This window comes from Tympanuchus pallidicinctus, unplaced genomic scaffold, assembly GCF_026119805.1.
Source record: "Tympanuchus pallidicinctus isolate F22 unplaced genomic scaffold, pur_lepc_1.0 scaffold5, whole genome shotgun sequence".
Taxonomy (NCBI): Eukaryota; Metazoa; Chordata; class Aves; order Galliformes; family Phasianidae; genus Tympanuchus; species Tympanuchus pallidicinctus.
Window position 1 is genome coordinate 27,690,506 of NW_026294769.1, and position 20,687 is coordinate 27,711,192.

The window sequence follows — 20,687 nt, forward strand, 5'->3', positions numbered from 1 at the left end:
TTAGATTTAATTATATTTAAAAAAATAACTTGTGTATATAAATTTAGTTTATCTACTTTACTGTATTACTTTTTGATCTATTCCTTGGTCTGGTCAAGGTCTGCTTAATCACACAAAATAGGAGAAGTAAAGGAAGTACTAAGACATTCCACACTGCAGACTAGATCGAAGTTAAATTCTTTGTCTCTCTTGAAGCAAATATGCTCTGAGCTTCTTAGAGAGGCTCTTTTTGGCATACTGAGAGTAAAGTACTCTAAGGTTATTCTTCATCTGGGTTAACTTTTTCAGTTCCATCATTTTGTCCTAAAAATTAAAAAGGGGGTGGGGAGGGGGGGTCACACAGGACTAGCACATAGCCTCTTCTTGTCTAGTGAGCTCACAATTCTGTCTAAAGCAAATTCTCAGCTATCCAAAAAAGACAGAAGTCTCTTATTTGGTATGATTCAATGACCAGGTAATCTTTCCTAATAGTTTTTTAGTTGCTTTATTTGTCCAGTGGTGAGTTGAGTATTTTGAAGTCAGCTTCTGAAGAACTCATTTTTGAATTTAATGAGTTTCCTCAGTCTTTCAGGCTCTTTATAAGCCATTCTTTCACCTAAAGTTTGCATCTCATGAGTAAGAGCGATGGTTCTCATTACTATGAGGCCAGTCCACGCAGCTCTTTCATGCTGAAGAATAACAGTCCTTCATTCTCTCGTTCTCTCATTGCAGGGGTAGCAACTCACCCACGTATTAAGTTTACTACTTAAAGATTTCCATCTGAGTTGTGTAGGCAAAAGAAATTATTTTTTGCCTCTGACTTCTGTTCCCATGCAATAGAAAGCTGTATTGTTACTACTTACTATAGTCTGTTAACCTCTAAGATCTCCACTCTCACAAAAATAAGAATGATAGAAAAGAAGAAAAAAAATTCATGGAGAGAATTAGCTTAATTGTATTTGTAATGCTGATTTAATGTTTTAATATTAATAGCACTGGCTATCGATGAGTACTCTTTGCAAATTAAATACAGTGTCTCTTAATCTTAACTGTGATTGTTTATTGGTTTATAGCTGTCAAATGTATTTATTGAAACACTGAAATTTGTCTTTTTGCCATCCTGTTTAATTTTTCCATAAGATATTTTTAGGACTTTTTTTTTGTTTTGTACTGTGATTGTCTGATCTAAATTGGATTTGTGGAAGTAGAAATATGCAAATCTTAGTGGAAATTCAGAACAGATATTAAGTCAGCCTGCCCGATGGAATGGAAAATATGCTGGCATTTTGCTTATTTTTGCATAAAACATCCCTCTATCCAGAGAACGCTGAGTGGTGGTGGTGATGACATTTAGATGCGATTGTTAAAGACTTGATGCATTTATGGACTGAGGAGAAGATAAAATTCTTCTTGTTTGTTGTTGTTTTAAACTGTCTGAATTCCTTTTTGTGTACCAGAACTGCAGAGATAACACAGTTGGTGATTACTGCAGTACTTGTGCTCCAGGCTACTACGGAAAAGTAATTGGATCTGTCAATGACTGCTCTCTTTGTGCTTGTCCCAGAGCCAACCCTGTTAGGTAACCAAAACTTATTAAATCCAATGTAGTTTTTAGCCTTTCAGATGCCTTGTGTTGTGTGTTCTACCTTCTATGCCCCACACTTTATGACAATAGAATATGGTTATTTTGTATGTCCTTAAACTTTATTTTCTGAAAGCTACTTATTTTAGCAAATGCAGCTTAAAGTCAGAGTTTCCATCTTGTGATAACTTTGTGAGATCTAAAAGAAAAAGTTAATGCAATTTTTTTTGGCCTCAGATTTTATAAATAACGTAGTAAGTTGCACTGATGTATTTCAGTTTCAAATGTAGGTCTCTTTTTCCTTCTAAAGACAGTGCTTCAGTATTTCAGGCCATTTCCAGCCAGTTCAGGACCTTCTAATGGGATGTATAGTAGGATGAAAACAAGTATTCCTTTGTTTGAAATTTTTGTGTGTTTGTAGACAAACAGTAATTTTTAAAATCAAAATGTTTTGCATGCTACTTTTTGTCTAGAAGTTCGAAAAGTGCTGTTGCTTTTGGATAATTGAGTCAGAGCATGAGTGGGACTGCTCTTAATGTTCAGTTATCATTTAGATAAATATTGTATCATGCATTTCCCTTGCATTATTTTCCTCATCTGTAAAATGGATAACAAACAATGGTTATAAACATATGCTGATTTCTTTGGAGTATGTTTTGCAGAGGGCTGTATTAATAGAGAAAACCTTCAACCTTCTAGATTCCCAGTGTACTTACATGCACAGGACAAAGCAGAGCTAGGAAATGGCTCAGACACAGAGGATGTGTTTGAAAGTGAATGATGGACACCAGAACTATCGTGCTGGAGTAGGAGGTGGCTGACAGCTCCCATTCTGGCACACAAAAAGCTTAATTCCTCAACTGCTCTGGAGAGGGTGAAGTGAGAAGTCACAAGTATTAGATGACCCAAAATATCTCTCTTTCAATTTGTTTAAAGAGTCGTATCTTTCAAGTTGAAAGTTGTAAGATGCTTTAGCATGATACACAATAAAGGAGTTGCACTGGGGGAAAGCAATCTTCATGAGAAACAAAATACACATTCTAGTCCGTTGCTAGAGGATGCTCAATATGTGACTGAATGAGATTCTCTGTCATTGCATGGTTTTCCATTTCTGTGCTAGCACGTATTTGTTTTTCCGTCCTCCAGTTTTAGTCCCACTTGTGTCCTGAAAGGCGTCCAGGATTACCACTGTGATGCTTGTCTCCCAGGTTATGAAGGACAGTACTGCGAAAAGTGAGTTGTACACGATGTCTCAATTTTTTCCCCCAAATTCCAAAGGACATTCCAAAACTGCCCCAAAGGACAGTTTTGAATAAAATAACCATACCTTTTCTTGGAATAGGTTATTATAAGTACATGTGGAAGAATTGGAAGAACTTTGTGACTTGTTAGCTACTGTAAAGAAATTGTTAATCAAAACTCACCATCGGTGATTCACAAAGATAAACATGATATCTGGTTTTATGATGAATATCCCCTGATGTTTATTGTCTCATTCCTCCTATTCTAGGTGCTCCCTTGGATACTATGGTGACCCTCAGCTTCCTGGAGGCAGCTGCCACCTGTGTCGATGCAATCCAAGCGGCTCTGTTCATCTTAATTGTGATCATGCGACTGGCAAGTGCCTCTGTAAGCAGGGAGTGACAGGACAGCTCTGTGAGGAGTGTGAACCAAGACATCTTCTTCTGGAAGAAGAGTGTGTTTGTAGGTGACTTTGAAATCATTTACTTTTGGGCTTTGGTTTATTGCATGAGTGTTTTTCTATTGATTAGTCTATTCTCTCTATAAAAGGCTTGAACTAATCAATATCCAGTGGGGTCCTATCTAAGCTCAACTATTCTGTGTTTCTATGAACAAAGAGGAAACTGCAGTACAAAATGTAATATTAGACCAGCAGTTAATCCTTAAATTGGCCAACGCTCGCTACAAGCATATTTAAGAAAAGATAACTTTAATACTTATTTGCTGTTTGTAGCATACTTTTATTTATTTGAGAACATGGAATTCCTATGTCAATTATTTTTTGCCTGTGATATTGTTCTAATTATCCTTAAGGAGTCATGTGTACAGGCATGCTCTATCAATCATTAGTCATGTAGTTCCTTGTGAGAGAGTTGATAGCAGAAAGACCTACTCAGTACAGTAACTGCTTTTACAATGAACTAGGAATATAGACTCATATTTTGCTTTATATAAGAAAATGGGGAATAAATGTATCCACAAGGAATCTATTTCCATTGTGGTATCTTCATAACCTGACTGGTAGCTGTTAGTGGCATTGCCCTGGCTTTACAGCAATACAACTAAATAGGTGAAATATGCGTACAGTATAACAAGAAGCTCAGTAGACAACAAGATCAATACAGCTTGAATGTGTTCTAACCTAAGGATAGCATGTTTAGAATTGGTCCACATCTGGGATGGGCATGGAAAGGCAAGAATGCAAGCCTGCATTTTCAAAATTGTGTTTTATCAGTATTAACATGAAAAGTAAGGGCACGTGCTGTGTAAATATGTAAAAAAAAAAAAAAAAAAAAAAAAAAGGCAAAAAAACCCAAACCAAAACAAGAACAACAACACATAGCAGTATTTGGTTACTTTCTTAAAAAATGCTTATGTTACTTTTCCTTTTTGAAATGGTTTGTCTAGCTTGTGATGACAACTGCACAGGAGTTTTGCTAAACAACTTGGACAGTCTCAGTAAAGACATACTTTCACTGAACATTACTGGTATTGTCCTCGTGCCCTCTGGGATACTATCAGAGCTGGAGAATGCAACAAAACATTTAAAGGTAATACAAACATACAAGTAGTAGAAATATTTAGTCACACCCTTAAAGGGAAGCTTGCAGCCACTCACAGTAGTTTAAATGAGGTCCTCCTGAAATTCATGTGCATATCTGTAAATGATACCAGATTAAGAACATTATAGAAATTAGTCTTAAGCCCTTTAATTGCCGATGTTTCCTTTGTCGTACTGACATTTAAACAAATGTCTGAATATATTTTTCAGTCAGTAGTATTATTATTGAATGTATTATATGTGCATGTTTCATCTGGATTGTGTGGATCCTTAGAATTGGCTAGACTTACTGAATTTAAAGAGCATAATTTTCAGCAATTATACTGAAGCATCAGGCCAGGTCCCTTTCTGGTTCCTTTGAAGAGCTGTCAGAGTCCTGGGGAAGAGTATGACAAACTGCTTATCCATTACACAGGGTTCATTGGATGTAGCTCTTTGCTCTCCTTACAGTTTTCTGACCAAGTGCCATCCTCTGTTCTCCATCTTAGGAGACAAAAGCTATTAGAATACTTGTTTTGCATACTTTCAGACTGTTTGTAGGAAGCTATCCTTCCAGCTCCTGTGCTGCCTTAAACAAATACCAATTTCACTGAACCCCATAAAGTTAATTATTGTTGCAGGTTAAGTTCTAGTCATCTCTGTGCAAAGCCAGAGATAGGTAAAAACATTCATTACTTAATGATTACTAAAATAAGCATATTTATTGATAAGTCTGCCCAGTTGTAATTGAGGAAAGACAAACTCTAAGACAGAATTTAAACTACTGTCTTTGTATTCCACCATACCTCACCACAATCAGAATAACATGAGCCTTCATGTGCTGCTGGATTCTGCAAATGGAGAGTTTGAATTAAAATTTCACCTATTAAAATGTGAGGCAGACTGAATTCCAATCCAATTGCTCACAAATTTAATAATTACAATATCTGAAGGAAAACTGTATTATATTACATGTTTATGCTTCAGCAGAGGTAGTCTTATCCTTTAGATTTAGTGACTAATATTTTTGTTATGAAGCTTCAGTTTTACTTCCCTTCCTTTATGCCATGAAGGCATAAACATACCAAATGATTGTAATGCTTTAAGGATACAAATGACTTGCTTTTTGTAATTGTTTTGTGTTTGTGTAGGAGCATTGTCTTCAGGGAGCATAGACATTATTCAGTACATAATACCTATTTAATTATAAAGCCAAATCCTTTGTACAAATGAAGGCAGTGTAAGTTTCTCCTTTAATACATATCTTTTTATGTCAAAATCTAATCTAAACCAGCTGTCACTCACTTGGACATGTGATATTTAAGGGATCCAACAATGGTACAAAGCTCTTGTGACTATGATGTCCGCTCTTTTTATGTGAAGGCACAGTGTTCTTTGAACAACTTAATCTTGAGGCTAAGTTGGAAGTCTCATAGCTCTTCTGTTTGTAAGTAGGCATTCCTATGTTTTGTGATAATGAAAGACTTTCTTCCCTCTTTTCTTGTACAGAAATAAAATGTGTAAAATCCCTGTGTTTATTTACCTGAATTATAGGTCTTTGCTGAAGGACAGTCTCTTCCACTGTAAACCAACTTTTACCCAGACTTGCCCTCCTGTTAAGAATCCCTTATGTTGTTTTGCATTTGTAGAGAAGTGGTATTCTATCGCAGGGCTTGAATGTATCAGTTAGATACAATGGCCTATTTATTGCCATACACAGAAGTTTTGAGCTGGCCTTGAAGCCAAATACAGTGTAAAGGTTCCTCATGGCAGGGTTGATTGTGTTATCTGAGTGTCATGATCATGAACTCCTGAGTGCCACACACTGGATTTAACACTGAAACATAGCTCCAGGGCCATCCATAACATATTCACTAGATACAGCTATTTTGATGTGACCAGCTGCTGAAATTGTAGATGTGGAATTGGTTGGAAACATTTAATTTGATGGACCTTTGAATTTCTGAAAGTAGATTGTTTGGAAAGCTCAGACTGTGGAGAAATTGAGAATCGGGAAAGCTGAACTTTGATTCCCTTTTATTATCTTTTTAGATTTGGAGATTTATTTCCTTCTGTATCTAGAAATGATCACTTATTTTTCATCAGCTATATGTATGTAACTATTCTGTTATCCTTAAAAAAACATAATTTCAAAAATTTAAATGGTCTAAATAGTTTGCATAGTTATTTCTTCCCCATAAAAATTCTGGACACACAATGGACTCTGCATTAGTGTGTTGCTTCTTACAGGGCTTTATAGCTCCTAGAGAGGATCCAACATACTCGTTAGCTACGGCAGAAGAAGGTCTTCTGAGTTTGTCAAGAAATGTTGATCAGTTGCCTCAAGAGGTAGGTGCTGCCTGTTTAATTCCTAGCATTTGTGGAGAAATCTTTTGAGGCTTCATAGTGTTGAACATACATGCTGGAGTATTGCTTAGAAGTTACTTTAAATCTATGGACTTCAGTGAAAGAGTTCTGTCTATTCTGTAGTATTTCTGGGGAGAGTGGTTAATAAGTTTGTGGAATTATTCAGCAAGCTACAACATTTTATGATACTGTATGGGAGATTTACATGGTTTCTGTTGAAGTTCTGAAGCTTTTTCTAATATGATCGTTCAAGGCCCTAAAACTGAAGAGCTTTTCTTCTCACTGGTTCTAACAAGTGGAGCTTATTTAAAATAGTCACTGTTGAATACTCATCAAAAAGTCTTATATTTACATCAATATATTTAAAATATTTTCATTGTAACTGTTGAAAAATCCAACATTTATCTTCTTTATTCATCTTTAACACCAGAAAATTTGTAAATGGAGTTTTCAGTAGTCATTTGGCCATTATATTTCATTTGCTGTTCATGTGTACCTATCGTTTGTTGAACATGTGCAACTAATTGAACTAGATGCTTGCCCTAGAAGCCTTGTTATTGCCAAGATGAATTATATTAAGTTACAGGAATTGATATTTACAAGTATGTGGTGTTTACTATACAAAAGTAATAGCTTTGGTAATTATGGTTTTATTAATTGTGAAAATAATTGATAAATGAGTTCTTCACTTTCTTGAGTAAGAAACTCAAGAAAGTTGAAGGTGGGAGAAACCTCATTTATAATCCTGCCACATTTAATTTAAATAAGAACTCAGGAACTTTCAAAATAACAATGTTGCAGCATGAAAGCATCATATTTCTGAAGTAGCTAGATCTGCCTTGTTAAAAAAGTAGTCTCTTCTCACAAAGTATTTTCACTATTGGAAAAAAATGTCAAAAGATGAGCAATTATCATTAATTAATCAATGTTTTAACAAAATTGTAAAGCGTATCTCTGATTTTATTCTAGTCATCTAAAATTTTGAGAAAAGCTTGGCAACTTAACGCAATGACTCAGGAAACCAGGAGTAAAAGTAAAGAACTGAGTGGATTTATTGACACAGTACATACAGCCATCAAAGGTATCCTGCTTTTAAGATATTTCCACTTCTTTGCAGAATTTACAAGGTTGTTTCCTTTGTAGCTTTTTAAGAACTGTTTACACAGAACACAGAAGTGCTGCAATTTCTCCAGGAGGTTCACGTATTCCTTAATCAGTGGTATGACTAAATCTTTCACTCTTCTATTTAGTACTTGCTGAAGTTGCAATGTCGCTAAATGAAACACTGGGCCTGGACCTCCCACTATCAAATGTTACATCTCAGAGCCTACAGGATGATATTTCAACCCTACTGAATGAACTGCGCAAGAAAGATTTTGTTCAAAGGCACTATAATGCTACCAGTGTTCTAAAGTAAGCCTATTCTATTGGGAACTTTGATTCACCTATGTCTGTACTATGCAGTATTGCTTTTTGGAGAGAGATCTGGAGAATCCTTGCTCTGTAGTAATAGATTGTGGTATGGTAACTAGTTCAGATGGGGCTATTAAAACTCTGCATTTGGAGTTACATTATTTGAAGATATTTAGGCATCACACATGAAACCAGTAAAGTCAAGTCCCGGTTTGTTTGGATGTGATACAATGATGCATTACAGTAAGTGGAAAGACTCACTGATTTCATTCAGAGTTGGCCCAAATACACATCTTCTTGTGGATTGGAAACATAGTAAAACAGTCTCAGAGAGTTGCAAGCCTAAGATCTACTGAAGGATGTGGTAAAATATTGTCAATGTATCAACTAGATTTGAATATGAAACCAGGACGTTTTATTCAATGCCTGAGTCACTGCTTAGAATTCATTTTCATTGTCTCAATTTGCCTGCATTTAAAGGCTATTTTGAAATAGCTTTTGAATTCATTATTTATGTCATTTTGCCAGATTTGCCAATCTAAAACAACAACTATTCAAACAGTCAGCAACATTTTCTTTCCACCTTCAAAAATATGAAGTATTACCCTAGGCTAGCTCCCACTGACAGCTGTAAGAATCACGGAATCATAGGGGTTAAGAGGGACCTCTGGAGACCATCCAATCCCCTGCTAAAGCAAGTTCTCTGGGATAGGATGCACAGAAGTGTCTGTTATAAGTACTGGCTTCAGGAGATAAAAAATTAGCCCAAGAGTATTTCTGATAGTTTAACTTTTCTTTATTAAATCCTTTAAATTAGGAGTAGAACAGAATGTTTATTCTGGTGGAATATCTGATTTTGTTTGCTGGACTCCTGTCCTTTTCCTTGTACCAGGTATTAAACTGCACAGAAGCTAAGTGGACATGAAAATGGACTAGAAAGTGTACTGTTTATTCTTATATTAGGAACTTCAGATAACATTTTTGCACTTATAAAAACATCCCAGGGTTCTCTTGCATACTAAGAAAAGGTTCTGACTTTTAGTATTAGCCTGAGCAGTTACACAAGGCACTTGTAAATTAAGTTTTTCAATTACAGACTGCCAAAATTCCTGAAAGTTCTGTAAGCAGATTGAAGGAGAGAGTTAATAAGATTTATTAGATAGTTGCTCTGCAGAATTTATCATGCAGTGCAGCAGTAAATTCAAAACTGATTTAAATAAACAGCTTGACAGTGCATTTTTCAGGATGCAGAAGTTACCACATGGCTGATAGTGTAGTGATCTTGTGGTGACATATTGTTGAGCAACACTCTAAGTGAAATCTCCAGGAAGTCTCCTCACATTTTGCTGTGTAAACCATTTTGAATACAATACTTTTATTGCATAATGAAATAGAGGCCATTACTGCCTTGTAAAATACTTTTGTTCTTGTAACTATTTCAAGTCTTCAGTGACTTTTGAGCTTAAGGACTTGGAACTGTTTGTTTTAAGAAATGCATTCGAACGCACATCTGCTATTCAGTGGGAAAAATGGAATGTAACATTGTAATATATGTATACTGCTTTGGATGAGAATCATAGACCAGTTGCGAGACCTTGGAAGACATAGACCTGTTGGAGCTTGCCCAGAGAAGGGATGCGAAAACTTGGAATGGAACATCTCTCCTATGAGGACGGGATGAGAGAGCTGAGGTTGTTCAGCCTGGAGAAGAGAAGGTTGAGATGATATTATGCAGTGGCCTTTCAGTATCTAAAGGGGAGCTGCAGGAAAGGACAGACTCTTTAGCAGGGTCTGTGGTGACAGAACAGGGGAAATAGTTTCAAGCTCAAAGAAGGTAGGTTTAGGTTAGATATAATTACAGAGACACTGGTGGGGCCCTGGAAAATGTTGCCCACAAATGTAGTGGATGCCCTGTCCCTGGAGACTTTCAAGGCGAGGCTGGATCAGGCCCTGGGCAACCTGATGTAGCTGTGGTGTCCCTGTTCATTGCAGGGGAGTTGGATTAGATGGCCTTCAGAGATCCCTTTTAGCTTTAAGGGCTCCATGATTCTCGCTTGAAGTCAGGTTAAAAAGGCAAATATTTATGTGAAAGTGTCATTTATAGGAGTTGCTGTGTGCAGCGTGTGTGTGCAAAGAGAGACAGAGGAATAGACTTTCAGTGTCATTTTGAGATGATTTTCTTCTGCATTAGAAAACTTTCAAATAGATTTGCAAATATTCCCAGATAGACCAAGGAATGTGATTTACAACTGACTGATTGGAGAGGAGAGAGGGGGATTTTATATCTTACTGATTTTAAGGGATAAGTATAAAGATTGCATTTCAGTGGTGCATTTTAGTGATGAATTTTTTTTAAATTTTATATTTACACTTTTCAAATGAACACATGCAAAGCTTGTTAATAGCATTCCTTTCCTTCTCCCCTATATTGTCATCATTCTGTGTGCTCAGATTGGTAAATAGGCTGGTGTGTGTATGCATGCTATCATATGAAAAATTGTGGACTTCTGTAAGAAAGTGCATTCACATTTATTTTGTATGATCCCCATGCTTGTCTCTCCTTTACCATGTGTTTATTTTTCACTTCCTCTCTTTGCCAGAGCTGCAGAAAATTTGTTGCTCCAGGTTCAGAAAGACTATCTTAAACCCCAGCAGGAGCTTGCTGAGCTGAAGAAAGATGCAAGCCAGCTCTTATCAAAGCACAACAGCAAACTGCAAGATGCCCAGGATCTGGTGAATGATGCACTTGCTGACATCAATGAGACAAATCGCTTGTTTCCTCTTATTTCTAGTAACCTGGCAGAGTTAAATGTAAGACTGGATGATCTGTGTTGTTAAATATAAAATATGAAGTTTTGTTTATAAGTTGATTTTAGCCTTTTAGAAAGCTGTACACATTTAAGTGTCTTAATATATAAAATATATAGTGTCTTGAAAACTCAAAGGAAACCAGATTGTTGTTGGAAAACAGAAATAATGATTATCTAATATATGCACTAGTTAACTTACAGGTCAGTACTAAAAACAATGATTTTTGCTATAGGAAAAGAAGCTGAGTATAAAGGAAAATAAAGAAGTCTCAACCATGCTTATTAAAGAAGGAAAATTCCTAGTAAATGTTGCTGCTGCTCTTTCCCAAGATGTAAAGAACTCTACATCAGTAAGTTCTTAAGTTTTAACATCCTGTTTGATACTTCAAGTGGATTTTGCTATTGGTGGGGAAGGAACAAAGAAAACCCTTTTGTTGTGCAGAACTTGGAGGTCCATCAGGATGAGCTACTCCAGTGGAATAACAACTTGAGACACCATGTGGATGAGCTGGTGATGCAGATGTCTGTGAGAGGAGTGCTTGACCTGGTATACAGAGCTGAGGATCATGCCGCTCAGTTCCAAAGACTTGCAGATGCACTGGAGAGGTAAGAAACTCAAGAAAGTTGAAAACTGGGAGAAGCCTCATTTATAATCCTGCCACATTTAATTTAAATAAGTAGTAGTAGTAGCTTAATCCATTAAGCAGAAGTAATTCGTTTTTATACTCTATTTTTTTTTCAGTTATGTTTTGCCTTTAAAGTAGTGTAGAGTCTCTTTATTAAATGATATAGAGGGGGTTGATTAGTCTTGAATTTCATGTGGTTGACTTGCACAATAACTGGTGAGTTATTAAGTGCCCTGTGAATGTATCATAGTATGACTTGAAAAGCTTGTGTTCTGTGTATGAATGCTTCTTTGACTATATATCTCTGAATCTCATCAAGAAGCTATTTTTGCTATGCCTTCATCATTGTTGCTTTCAAAGCATCTTGCAGAAATGAGTGGGTTGCAATCCCAAATGCATTCTTAGAGTTTTCAAGTCATTTATTTCATTGAAAATGCTCTGTCACAGGAATACTTCTAGAACTGTTGCTCATTTGTCTTATTATAAAATCAGCAAGTTTAAATTTGATTAGTTTGAAAAATTTACGTATATTTTAAGCTTGAGAACAAAAAATTTTACTTTGAGTAATGTTGAGTAACTCTGCTGGTTTTACTGTATCCAGACAAATTAAATAAAACAAAATTTGATATGGAATAGTGTTCACATACTCATATTTCCTCTGAGGTTCTGTATTTCTTTGTGTTGCTTTTGAGCTCCAGTAGGAGCATGTTTATGTTCTGTTATGTTTACATGATCTGATTTGTTCGTTCTTCATGGAAAATGTTATCTGTGGCTAAAAAACTGATATATAAATTGAAAAACTAACCATCAACAACAAAAAAATTAAATATTTCAAGTTTTCTGGTGATTTGGAATTTTTTTTTTCAGTTCAAAGTAAAGGACTGAAAGCCCTTTTTGCAGCCCTTGGGAAAGATGAAATCTTTTTTTCAGAGTGCAGCATGAATTCTAGAAGATTGTTGTGCATGGTGTAATATGCACGTGTAACAGCACATAGAACTTATTGCTTGATTATATTGCTTGTTTCACAAAAATAGTATTATCTGTTAATTTTTTATTTAGTGGCCTCTCAAAAGTAAAAGATGTGACTTTGAATGCAACAGCTGCAGTCTATACCCACTCCAATGTCAAAAATGTGATTGAAAGGACAGAGAGTTTGGCAGATGATGCATCTAGGATTGTGAATGGCCCTTTGGATTTAGTAAGTATTGATATTAGCATCTTCACTTCCTTATCTTTCTCATTTTGGAATATTTGTTCTGTAGGCGTTTTCACTTGCGGGAATCTGGATCATCCTGATGGAGGCAGCCTGCCCTGCCTGCTGATATATAATGTATCCTGAATCTGTGCTCTAAGTCAGTAAGGATACCAGATTTCATATTCTGTTTGTCTCGATTTCCTCTTTACCACTTTTGTTTTTAGACACACATTTAGCTGGACTGTGATGCACATTTAGCTGGACTGGATATGATTCTGTGTGTCTTTGTCATCAGTCATCTGACTTGCATTTTGTCGAATCATACAATGATTTGGTTTGGAAGGGACCTTTAAGATTATCTATTTCTGACCCCTCTGCTATAGGCAGGACATCTGCCACTAGAGGACTTCCCAGAAGAAGTGTGTTATGTCTCCATAACTTGTCTCCCTGTCCTTGGGTGTACTCTCTTTTACCTTTAGAGTTATTTAGCGTCTTCTATTCAACTTGTCCCTTTTCCACTTCTAAGTATTCACAACCACAACTGTTTCGCTTAGTTGAGACATTCAGTAACCAAATGTATTTTATATCACATCTTCCATTCTCTTGTCTTGCAAAATTATCGGGTTGTTATTATGACACTAGATTACAAAAACCCGATCAGTTAGTTACCTAACCTGTTACTGTACGTTTCCCTCCTTTTATCTCTGCTTTTTTTTTTTTTTTAATTGTAAACCCAAGGAAAGAATTGGCTGTGTTTTACATTTGTCATTACAATATTGGTGGAGAGACAAATACATGATAATTGCATTCACGTAATAGTGATCAAAATAGTCAGAATTATGTGTTTGTTTATTATTTTATCACATGCTGTCATATACACAGCATGAGTCCTCCTAAGCATTTTTCCAGATTTTCCAGATGGATAAACGGATTAAAAGAGCGCTTTAAGACCGGAATTTTCAAATATCTTAAAAGGGCTTAGTGCTGAGAATTTGGCCTTAGAACTGGAGCTAAAACTAGCAATGTTTCAAAAGGTAACAGAAAATAAGTAGCACTCTTCAGACTGGAATTTGGCAGGTTTTATTTCAATGTCATGTTCTTGGGCAAAACATTACAACTTTATTATTTATTCTTAGCAAGGTAATAAATAGGATATTATAGAAGTGGTGAGAATGTTCACAACTTACATTAGATGTCCATAGGCATGTCAGTGTCTTCAGTTGAACTTCTGTCAACGAATTTCTGCTTTTTTTTTTTTTTTTTTTTTTTTTCAGCCAGATGAATCTCTCAGTCTTCTTGGTAAAGACACTCTGCAGCTTAGCTCCAAAGTTCAGAATGAAGCTAAAAATCTGAAGAAAAAAAGTAACGGTTAGTTCTTTGGAGTTCACATTTACCTCTTTTCTTTCCTTTTCCATAGCCTGTCCTCTGGTAGATTCATTTTTTTCAAATAACCTTAAACTAAAGCACAGTATTGTGTATAAATACGCATATATTTTTGTACTATTGAAATTAATGTTATATTCAGGACTCATATATTTCACATTTTTTGGTAAGAATAAAATTTTGCTTGGTAAACAATTAAAAATTTGATTTTTACTATATCTACTTTGTCTCCAAGTAATGCTGTTTTTAGATGTCTGTTTTTCTAAATGCCGTGAACGAAGGCAGTAGGGATTGCACAGCAGGTGAAGGGCAAACATATTTCTTGAAGAAATACATTCATTCAGTTTAATTTAATAAATCATGGATTACACAGTTCTGTAGGGTGATGTACTTAAATCATAATCACTTTTTTCCTGTTCCTTCTATATAACTGAGATACAATAACAAGCTGGATTTTTTCTTTCTGTTTGTAAAAAGTGCCTTTTAGATCAGAGTCCCTCTATAAATTACAATATTCTTTTGGTTTGTTATCGCTCCAAAAAGATCAGCAAAGCTTTTGAGTTTGCATCATGGAAGTGCAAAACATTTTGAACACGTACTTTGTTTAGAAGTAGAGTCCAACCCTGAGGGAAGTTTCGAACAAAATTGGACAGAATATGAGTGCTTCACAGAGATAAATTGTAACCATAAAATGACCTTTGCTCTTGATATCAAAAGTTTTACACAAATATATACATCTTACGTAATTCAGATGAACTGAATACACAGTTTTTTTGTTCTGCATACTTTTATTTTTAGTGAGGGGATTCTACAAACATCTCAAAAATAATTAAAATAAAAACTATCTTGAATGGCTCCTGTTGTATTTCAAGAAAAATGTCAAGAACATATAGAAATTATAAGGGTTCACCATCTTTGAATAATTTTAATCTATAACTCTGTCTTGACTATATTTCTGGTTTGAATTTGCCAGAAAGGATAACTTTGCACGACACAGTGCCCACAGAAGCTTATCTGAGCTTACTGCATTCAGTTTACATTTCTGTTTTTAAAATGCATTTTTTGCTAAAGGAGGACAAAAAAGTTCCATGTGCTTACATAGTGAATGTTTATTATCCCTGTATGTAAGACTCATGAGGATTGTGTCTTTTTTTTAAGTGCACAGAAAAATCACAGTTATTTCTTCCAACAGGCCTTTTATCTGAATTGAATGGATTGAGCAAAAAAGTAGAAAAGATTCAGGAAAGTACTGTTAAAATTGTCAACCAGCTTAATGATTCCCTGTTGGCACTGAAAGCGTTGCCCAATGGTAAGTGAAATCAGTATTTATATACTCCTTACTGCAGAACATTCTAGTACAATCGTAATACAGTCTTGTTTATCATTTGATGGGAGAGACATAAGCAATAAACTAGACTGGAGACTCTTTTAGCCTCTTGCCTAACAAAGAATGTTTTCTGTTTTTTAGTAAGCCCCTAAAGCATAACTGAGTTTTGATGTAAGACCCGTAGTTTGATTCTCATTTTACCCTGCTGTAAATCAGATGGGGATCTGAAAGCAATGGAATTACACTAGTATGAGAAGAGAATGAAGTCCTAGAATATTTAACAGCACGTGGGGAGAAACTCTTAGATGAACCTGTGAGATTTTAACAGCTTGTTTCAAAATTGTTTGTATTGTGCTATGAAACTTACTTGTATCTAAATATTTTCTTATTGTAAATGCTGAATTCATGTACCAAATTAAATGTCCCTTCTGTGTATTTGCAAAACAATACAAATCCTTTAAAAAATCCCAATACAAATCCTTAAAAAAAAAAAACGAAAACAAAACGATATTTTGAATAAAGGAAAGACCTAGAGTTTGTGGAATTTAATAGAAAAAACATATTTTGTATTGTGAAGAGAGGAGGGTATGATATAGTTTACCAGCTGTATTTGTTGTTTAAAAAGTAGAAACTTCGTAAAGGCCTCCTGCACTGGTTTTACTCTATGACCAGATTAGAACATTAAGCACTAAAATACCTATTTTGTAGCTCAAGCTCTTAACACTAAAGAATGATAAGATTACTCTGGGTATTATTTGCAGGATGCCATCTGACATAAAGCCAAACACTGTCAATTAAAGTATCGTTAAAATCTTATGATGGGTCTCCTTAACTCACAGGTTAACATTGTTCAATTTCAGGTTTGATTTATTTCTTGAAATAGTCCACTTTTTGTCTGGACAGAGATTAATGGATGGTGGTATTGTCCTCTGCCTTGGGTAATGGATCCCTGCAGACCTAAACACAGTCTTCTGTGCAGTTGAGTCCCACTATTCCTGGCATAGGGAGTGCAAGGGACAGGGCGAGAATGGGAGCAGTGTGCTTAGTGTATACATGCTCATGGCCCAAAGCAGAATGTAACAGACCTGCTTTGTTTTGTTTTGTTGTACATTCTATTATTCTGTTTTGTTGTACATTCTATTATTTATATATGTATGTCTTGTTTATATATGTATGTATTACTATTGTGTGCCTGCATGCTACACTGATAATTATATCACCAACTTGTGAACATTTACAGTGTTTTTAGCTCAGGGCCATAGCTATGTCCATTTCTCAGCTTACTAACTGAGTAAGAGGAGTTGCAGCAACCTACTCCTGCACTCCAGTTTCACAGAAGTTAAAATTCCTACACTGTGAGCTAAGGGGCATTCAACAGCCAGGCAAAGTTAGATCATGGTCAATCTTGGTTTGGAGCTCCCCTCACAGACTGAATATACAAAGAGCTGGAAACATAACTCTTAGTATGAAAGGAATGCAACTGGCAGCATTTCTAATGTTGTGATTATGTAAATAACTGTGTTGTTATTAAACAGGTCAAGCATTTATTACTCTATGAAAGCTGTGACTTTTTGAATCTGTGAACTGCCACTGTGTTTCAGGTACAAGGAAATACATGCTGGAAGTGAAAGAGCTGGCTGTATATGCAAACATCAGCACTATGGTGGGTTTAAACCACTTTGGGGATTTCAGTCAAAAGCTGCTGAATGCTTCATCTACATTGTCCCAAGTTAATGGCACATTGAGGAAAACCAGTGAGCTTATAATTGATTCATCAAAAGCTGGTAGGTTTACTGCTTCACTGCTCTCCAGAAATGTCACTGCTTGCAGAAGTAGTACTAATATTCAAGTTTAATAGGCATTAAAAATAAATCTGATAGACTGAAATATTCCTCCTAATTCAATAAAAATGTGCTTTCTTTTCACTAGATCACTAGAGGAGACTCATGGAATGCCTTTAAGTATGTGCATTCTTTACTGATTAAAATTGCCAAAAAAAAAAAAATAAAAAAAATAAAATCAGAAACAGGCTTCCTTGCTTAAGTATTTTAATGTTTCTTTTCCAATCTACCTCAATATTCCATTTATGTTTTGGCAGTAATCACAGCTGAAAAACAAGCTAAAGAAGTTGAAGCACAAGCGAGACTTTTACTTGATAGGCTGAAACCTCTGAAAACGCTAGAAGAGAATCTGAGCAGAAATTTGTCTGAAATTAAAGAACTCATCAGTCAAGCCCGGAAACAAGCAGCATCTGTAAGTATCATCACTGCAGATTTAACTGGCTTCACTTTCACCTTTAACACAGAAAGTTGCTTGAGATTAAGAACATAAAATTTACCTTGAAGGTACGTGGTTGTTCTGGGATCTCACTGAAGTTGTAGGGCACTGACTGATACTAAAATAGTTACTTGCAGGGCTGTTGGCGTATTTTATTGTTTTAGCTTCTTGTTTCATCTATCGCTTGTGAGTTTTTCTGAACAACAAGGCAGTAACTTATTATTTTTAATATTTCTATTTTTTTTTTTCTATTTCCTTTTGTTTCTTATTAAAATAACGGAATGAGAAGTGTTGGAAATAATTCATGGAGATACTTAATGAGAGGGAGACAGGTGAAGAGATGGAGCTGCCATGTGTTTAGGACAAGATGTTAATTTCTAGGCTTATTTTAGAGACTGATGTGAGAAGCCTCCATGTGCATCATCAAGTATAATGACAATTTTTTTAGTAAGAATGTGGATTCTGTCAATAAATTTGCCATGTATCCCCTACCATGTTGTTTTCTTTGCAAGAAGTTGCTGTGCATCCAGAATACTTGGAGATAAATACCATTAATTTTTTAAAGATCAGCTTCTCTCTTAAAAACAGTGAAAGTATATCAACTATACTATGGGCCTCAGTGAAATCTGAGAAAGATAAAAAATTGACTTCACACTCAGTGACTTCTAATATGTCTTTGACTTTAATGTGTGCTCATATTCCGTAACTTTTAGGGAAGTGGTTTTTTTTTTTTTGAAAAATACCTGCTTTCTAAAATCTTTCTGAAATCTTAATTATATGGTTATTGTATCTTTGTTACAGTCTGAAGCTTAATGAATCCAGTGTAGAACAGAGGAAGTATTGTAAACTACAGAAGTTCCTAGAAGGATGATAAGAAATATAAGCAAAACTTTCTTTACATTTTTGAGAGTTCATTTTCATGTTTTGTGGATATCTTTTGTTTTCTAAGTTGAAGTTTACTAGACAAGAGAAACTTTATATATCCATCTCACACATCTGCACACACGTGCATTACGTATTTAGTTACTACAGATGTGTTCAATGAATTGGATGAAATTAAGGCTTCTCTGTTGTTAAATGATCAAGCTCCTTGGTGTGCCTTTATAATCTGATATTATTATAGTGGCTTTTACTCATATGTGGGCTTCTGACACAAGATTTATTGTTATTTTCTGTGGTATTTTGGATAGCTTTGTCTAATGCCCTCAATTTTTGTAATTGGGTAAGTGAGTATTTATTTCTTCTCTGTATTTCTGTATCTTTTTTCCTAAGATATTATGAGATTAAGATCTAACCTCTGTAACAATACTTTGGTCACATAAAAGTATCTGAAGAAATCTCTTGCACTGGTTGGTGAGAAACTAAGTACATCTTCTAGAAACATATACTCTGTACACTGAGGCTTGTTTAGATTCTGTTTCACCCTTACACCCTCAGATTAAAGTTGCAGTATCAGCAGACAGAGATTGTGTTCGTGCCTACCAGCCCCAGATTTCATCTACGAATTACAACTCTTTAACCCTTAATGTGAAAACTACTGAACCAGATAACCTCCTTTTCTACCTGGGTAGCAATGGAAAGGTAAGTTTCCTGTATGCGTTTACCGAAGTTGATGGTAGTCAAATACTTGAATGGCCATGTGTGTTTTTTTTTTTTTCCTACTTCAAACTAAATACCCAAATGAGGCTTTAGATGATTCCACAGAGATCCTCAAAGATAGAGAACAAAAACACCTGATCTTTTAGCTTGCTTCTTTGGCATGCAAGGAATCTCTACTTTCCTTTTTCTCATTCTGTACTTTAACTCACAGACCGTAACACTCTATGATGCTTTTGTATAGCGTGCTGGACTACATCAAGCATTTTGCTTGTTATCATAAAGAAGGAATTTGACTTTGGCCCTTATGCATCCACACAGCTAAAGGAGCATGATAGTGGAGTGTCACATTGCCTTCCTCTTCCCTCTGTACTTCTAATAGATACACAGCTGTGTGCACGTGTTAATACTTTTTCACAGACTTAATACTTTTTCAAACAGACAGGTAGGTCTGTTTGCATGAACTCAGGTATTTATACATGTCTACAGATGTGCGTGGAAACACTGTATCACATCTTGATATGTCTATTAAAAAGATATTCAGTTAGCTATATATGAGCTGTTTTTTTTAATTTATTTCATTATATGTTTTTGTTTCACTCATCTTTTGCTAAAACTATTCCCTAGGGTTTTCACTGAAAGTAACTCCAGTGATGTAGGAATGGGAATTTAGACAGATTCTAGAAGTTACATGTTAAAATTAAATGCACTAAACAGAAACTTGTTCGATGTGATGTATTAAAATAAGGGCTGCTCTTTTTCAGACAGACTTCCTTGCTGTGGAGATGCGACGTGGTAAGGTAGCTCTTCTTTGGGATTTGGGCTCAGGATCAACAAGAGTAGAATACCCTGATTTTCAAATTGACAACAACAAATGGCACAGAATACATGCAACCAGGTAGTTGAAGTGTAAATTGTATAAATACTGAAGGTTTAAAGGGGGCAATCAGAAATAAGTTCAGTGGAAACTGAATATTTGTTATTATAGAAACATCATAAACCATGCAAACTATCTGTCGAGTTTTTCAGTGACAAGATGTTTGTTATTCTTAAAAAGTTGATAGAATGCATTGATTAAGCTGGATGATTTCTAAAACCATTTATTATTTGCAATTGATAGGTTTGGAAAAACAGGTACACTCAGCATAGAGGAAATGAACTCCAATCAGAAGTCTTCACCTAAATCTGCAACCTCACCGGGAACAGCTAGCATACTAGATGCTAACAAATCAACACTAATGTTTATTGGAGGACTTGGAGGGCAAATTAAGGTTAAATTCTGCTATTGGCATTCTGTGAAATGTTTTTATCATGTTTGAAATGCACCTTTCGCTTAGCAATAATGGCATA

General features: G+C 35.5%; 1 protein-coding gene across 1 annotated transcript in view; it reads left to right on the forward strand.

Moving 5' to 3' along the window:
- Nucleotides 1-20,687, forward strand: part of LAMA1 (laminin subunit alpha 1) — a 100,447-nt gene that overhangs the window by 61,057 nt on the left and 18,703 nt on the right. The window contains 18 exon segments of the mRNA XM_052703485.1: nt 1,437-1,558; nt 2,708-2,794; nt 3,072-3,265; nt 4,211-4,353; nt 6,594-6,692; nt 7,680-7,791; nt 7,961-8,123; nt 10,724-10,934; nt 11,167-11,283; nt 11,376-11,539; nt 12,619-12,757; nt 14,029-14,122; nt 15,330-15,446; nt 17,066-17,248; nt 17,563-17,717; nt 19,179-19,322; nt 20,102-20,235; nt 20,458-20,608. Of these exon segments, the coding sequence (XP_052559445.1) occupies nt 1,437-1,558; nt 2,708-2,794; nt 3,072-3,265; nt 4,211-4,353; nt 6,594-6,692; nt 7,680-7,791; nt 7,961-8,123; nt 10,724-10,934; nt 11,167-11,283; nt 11,376-11,539; nt 12,619-12,757; nt 14,029-14,122; nt 15,330-15,446; nt 17,066-17,248; nt 17,563-17,717; nt 19,179-19,322; nt 20,102-20,235; nt 20,458-20,608 (2,529 nt within the window).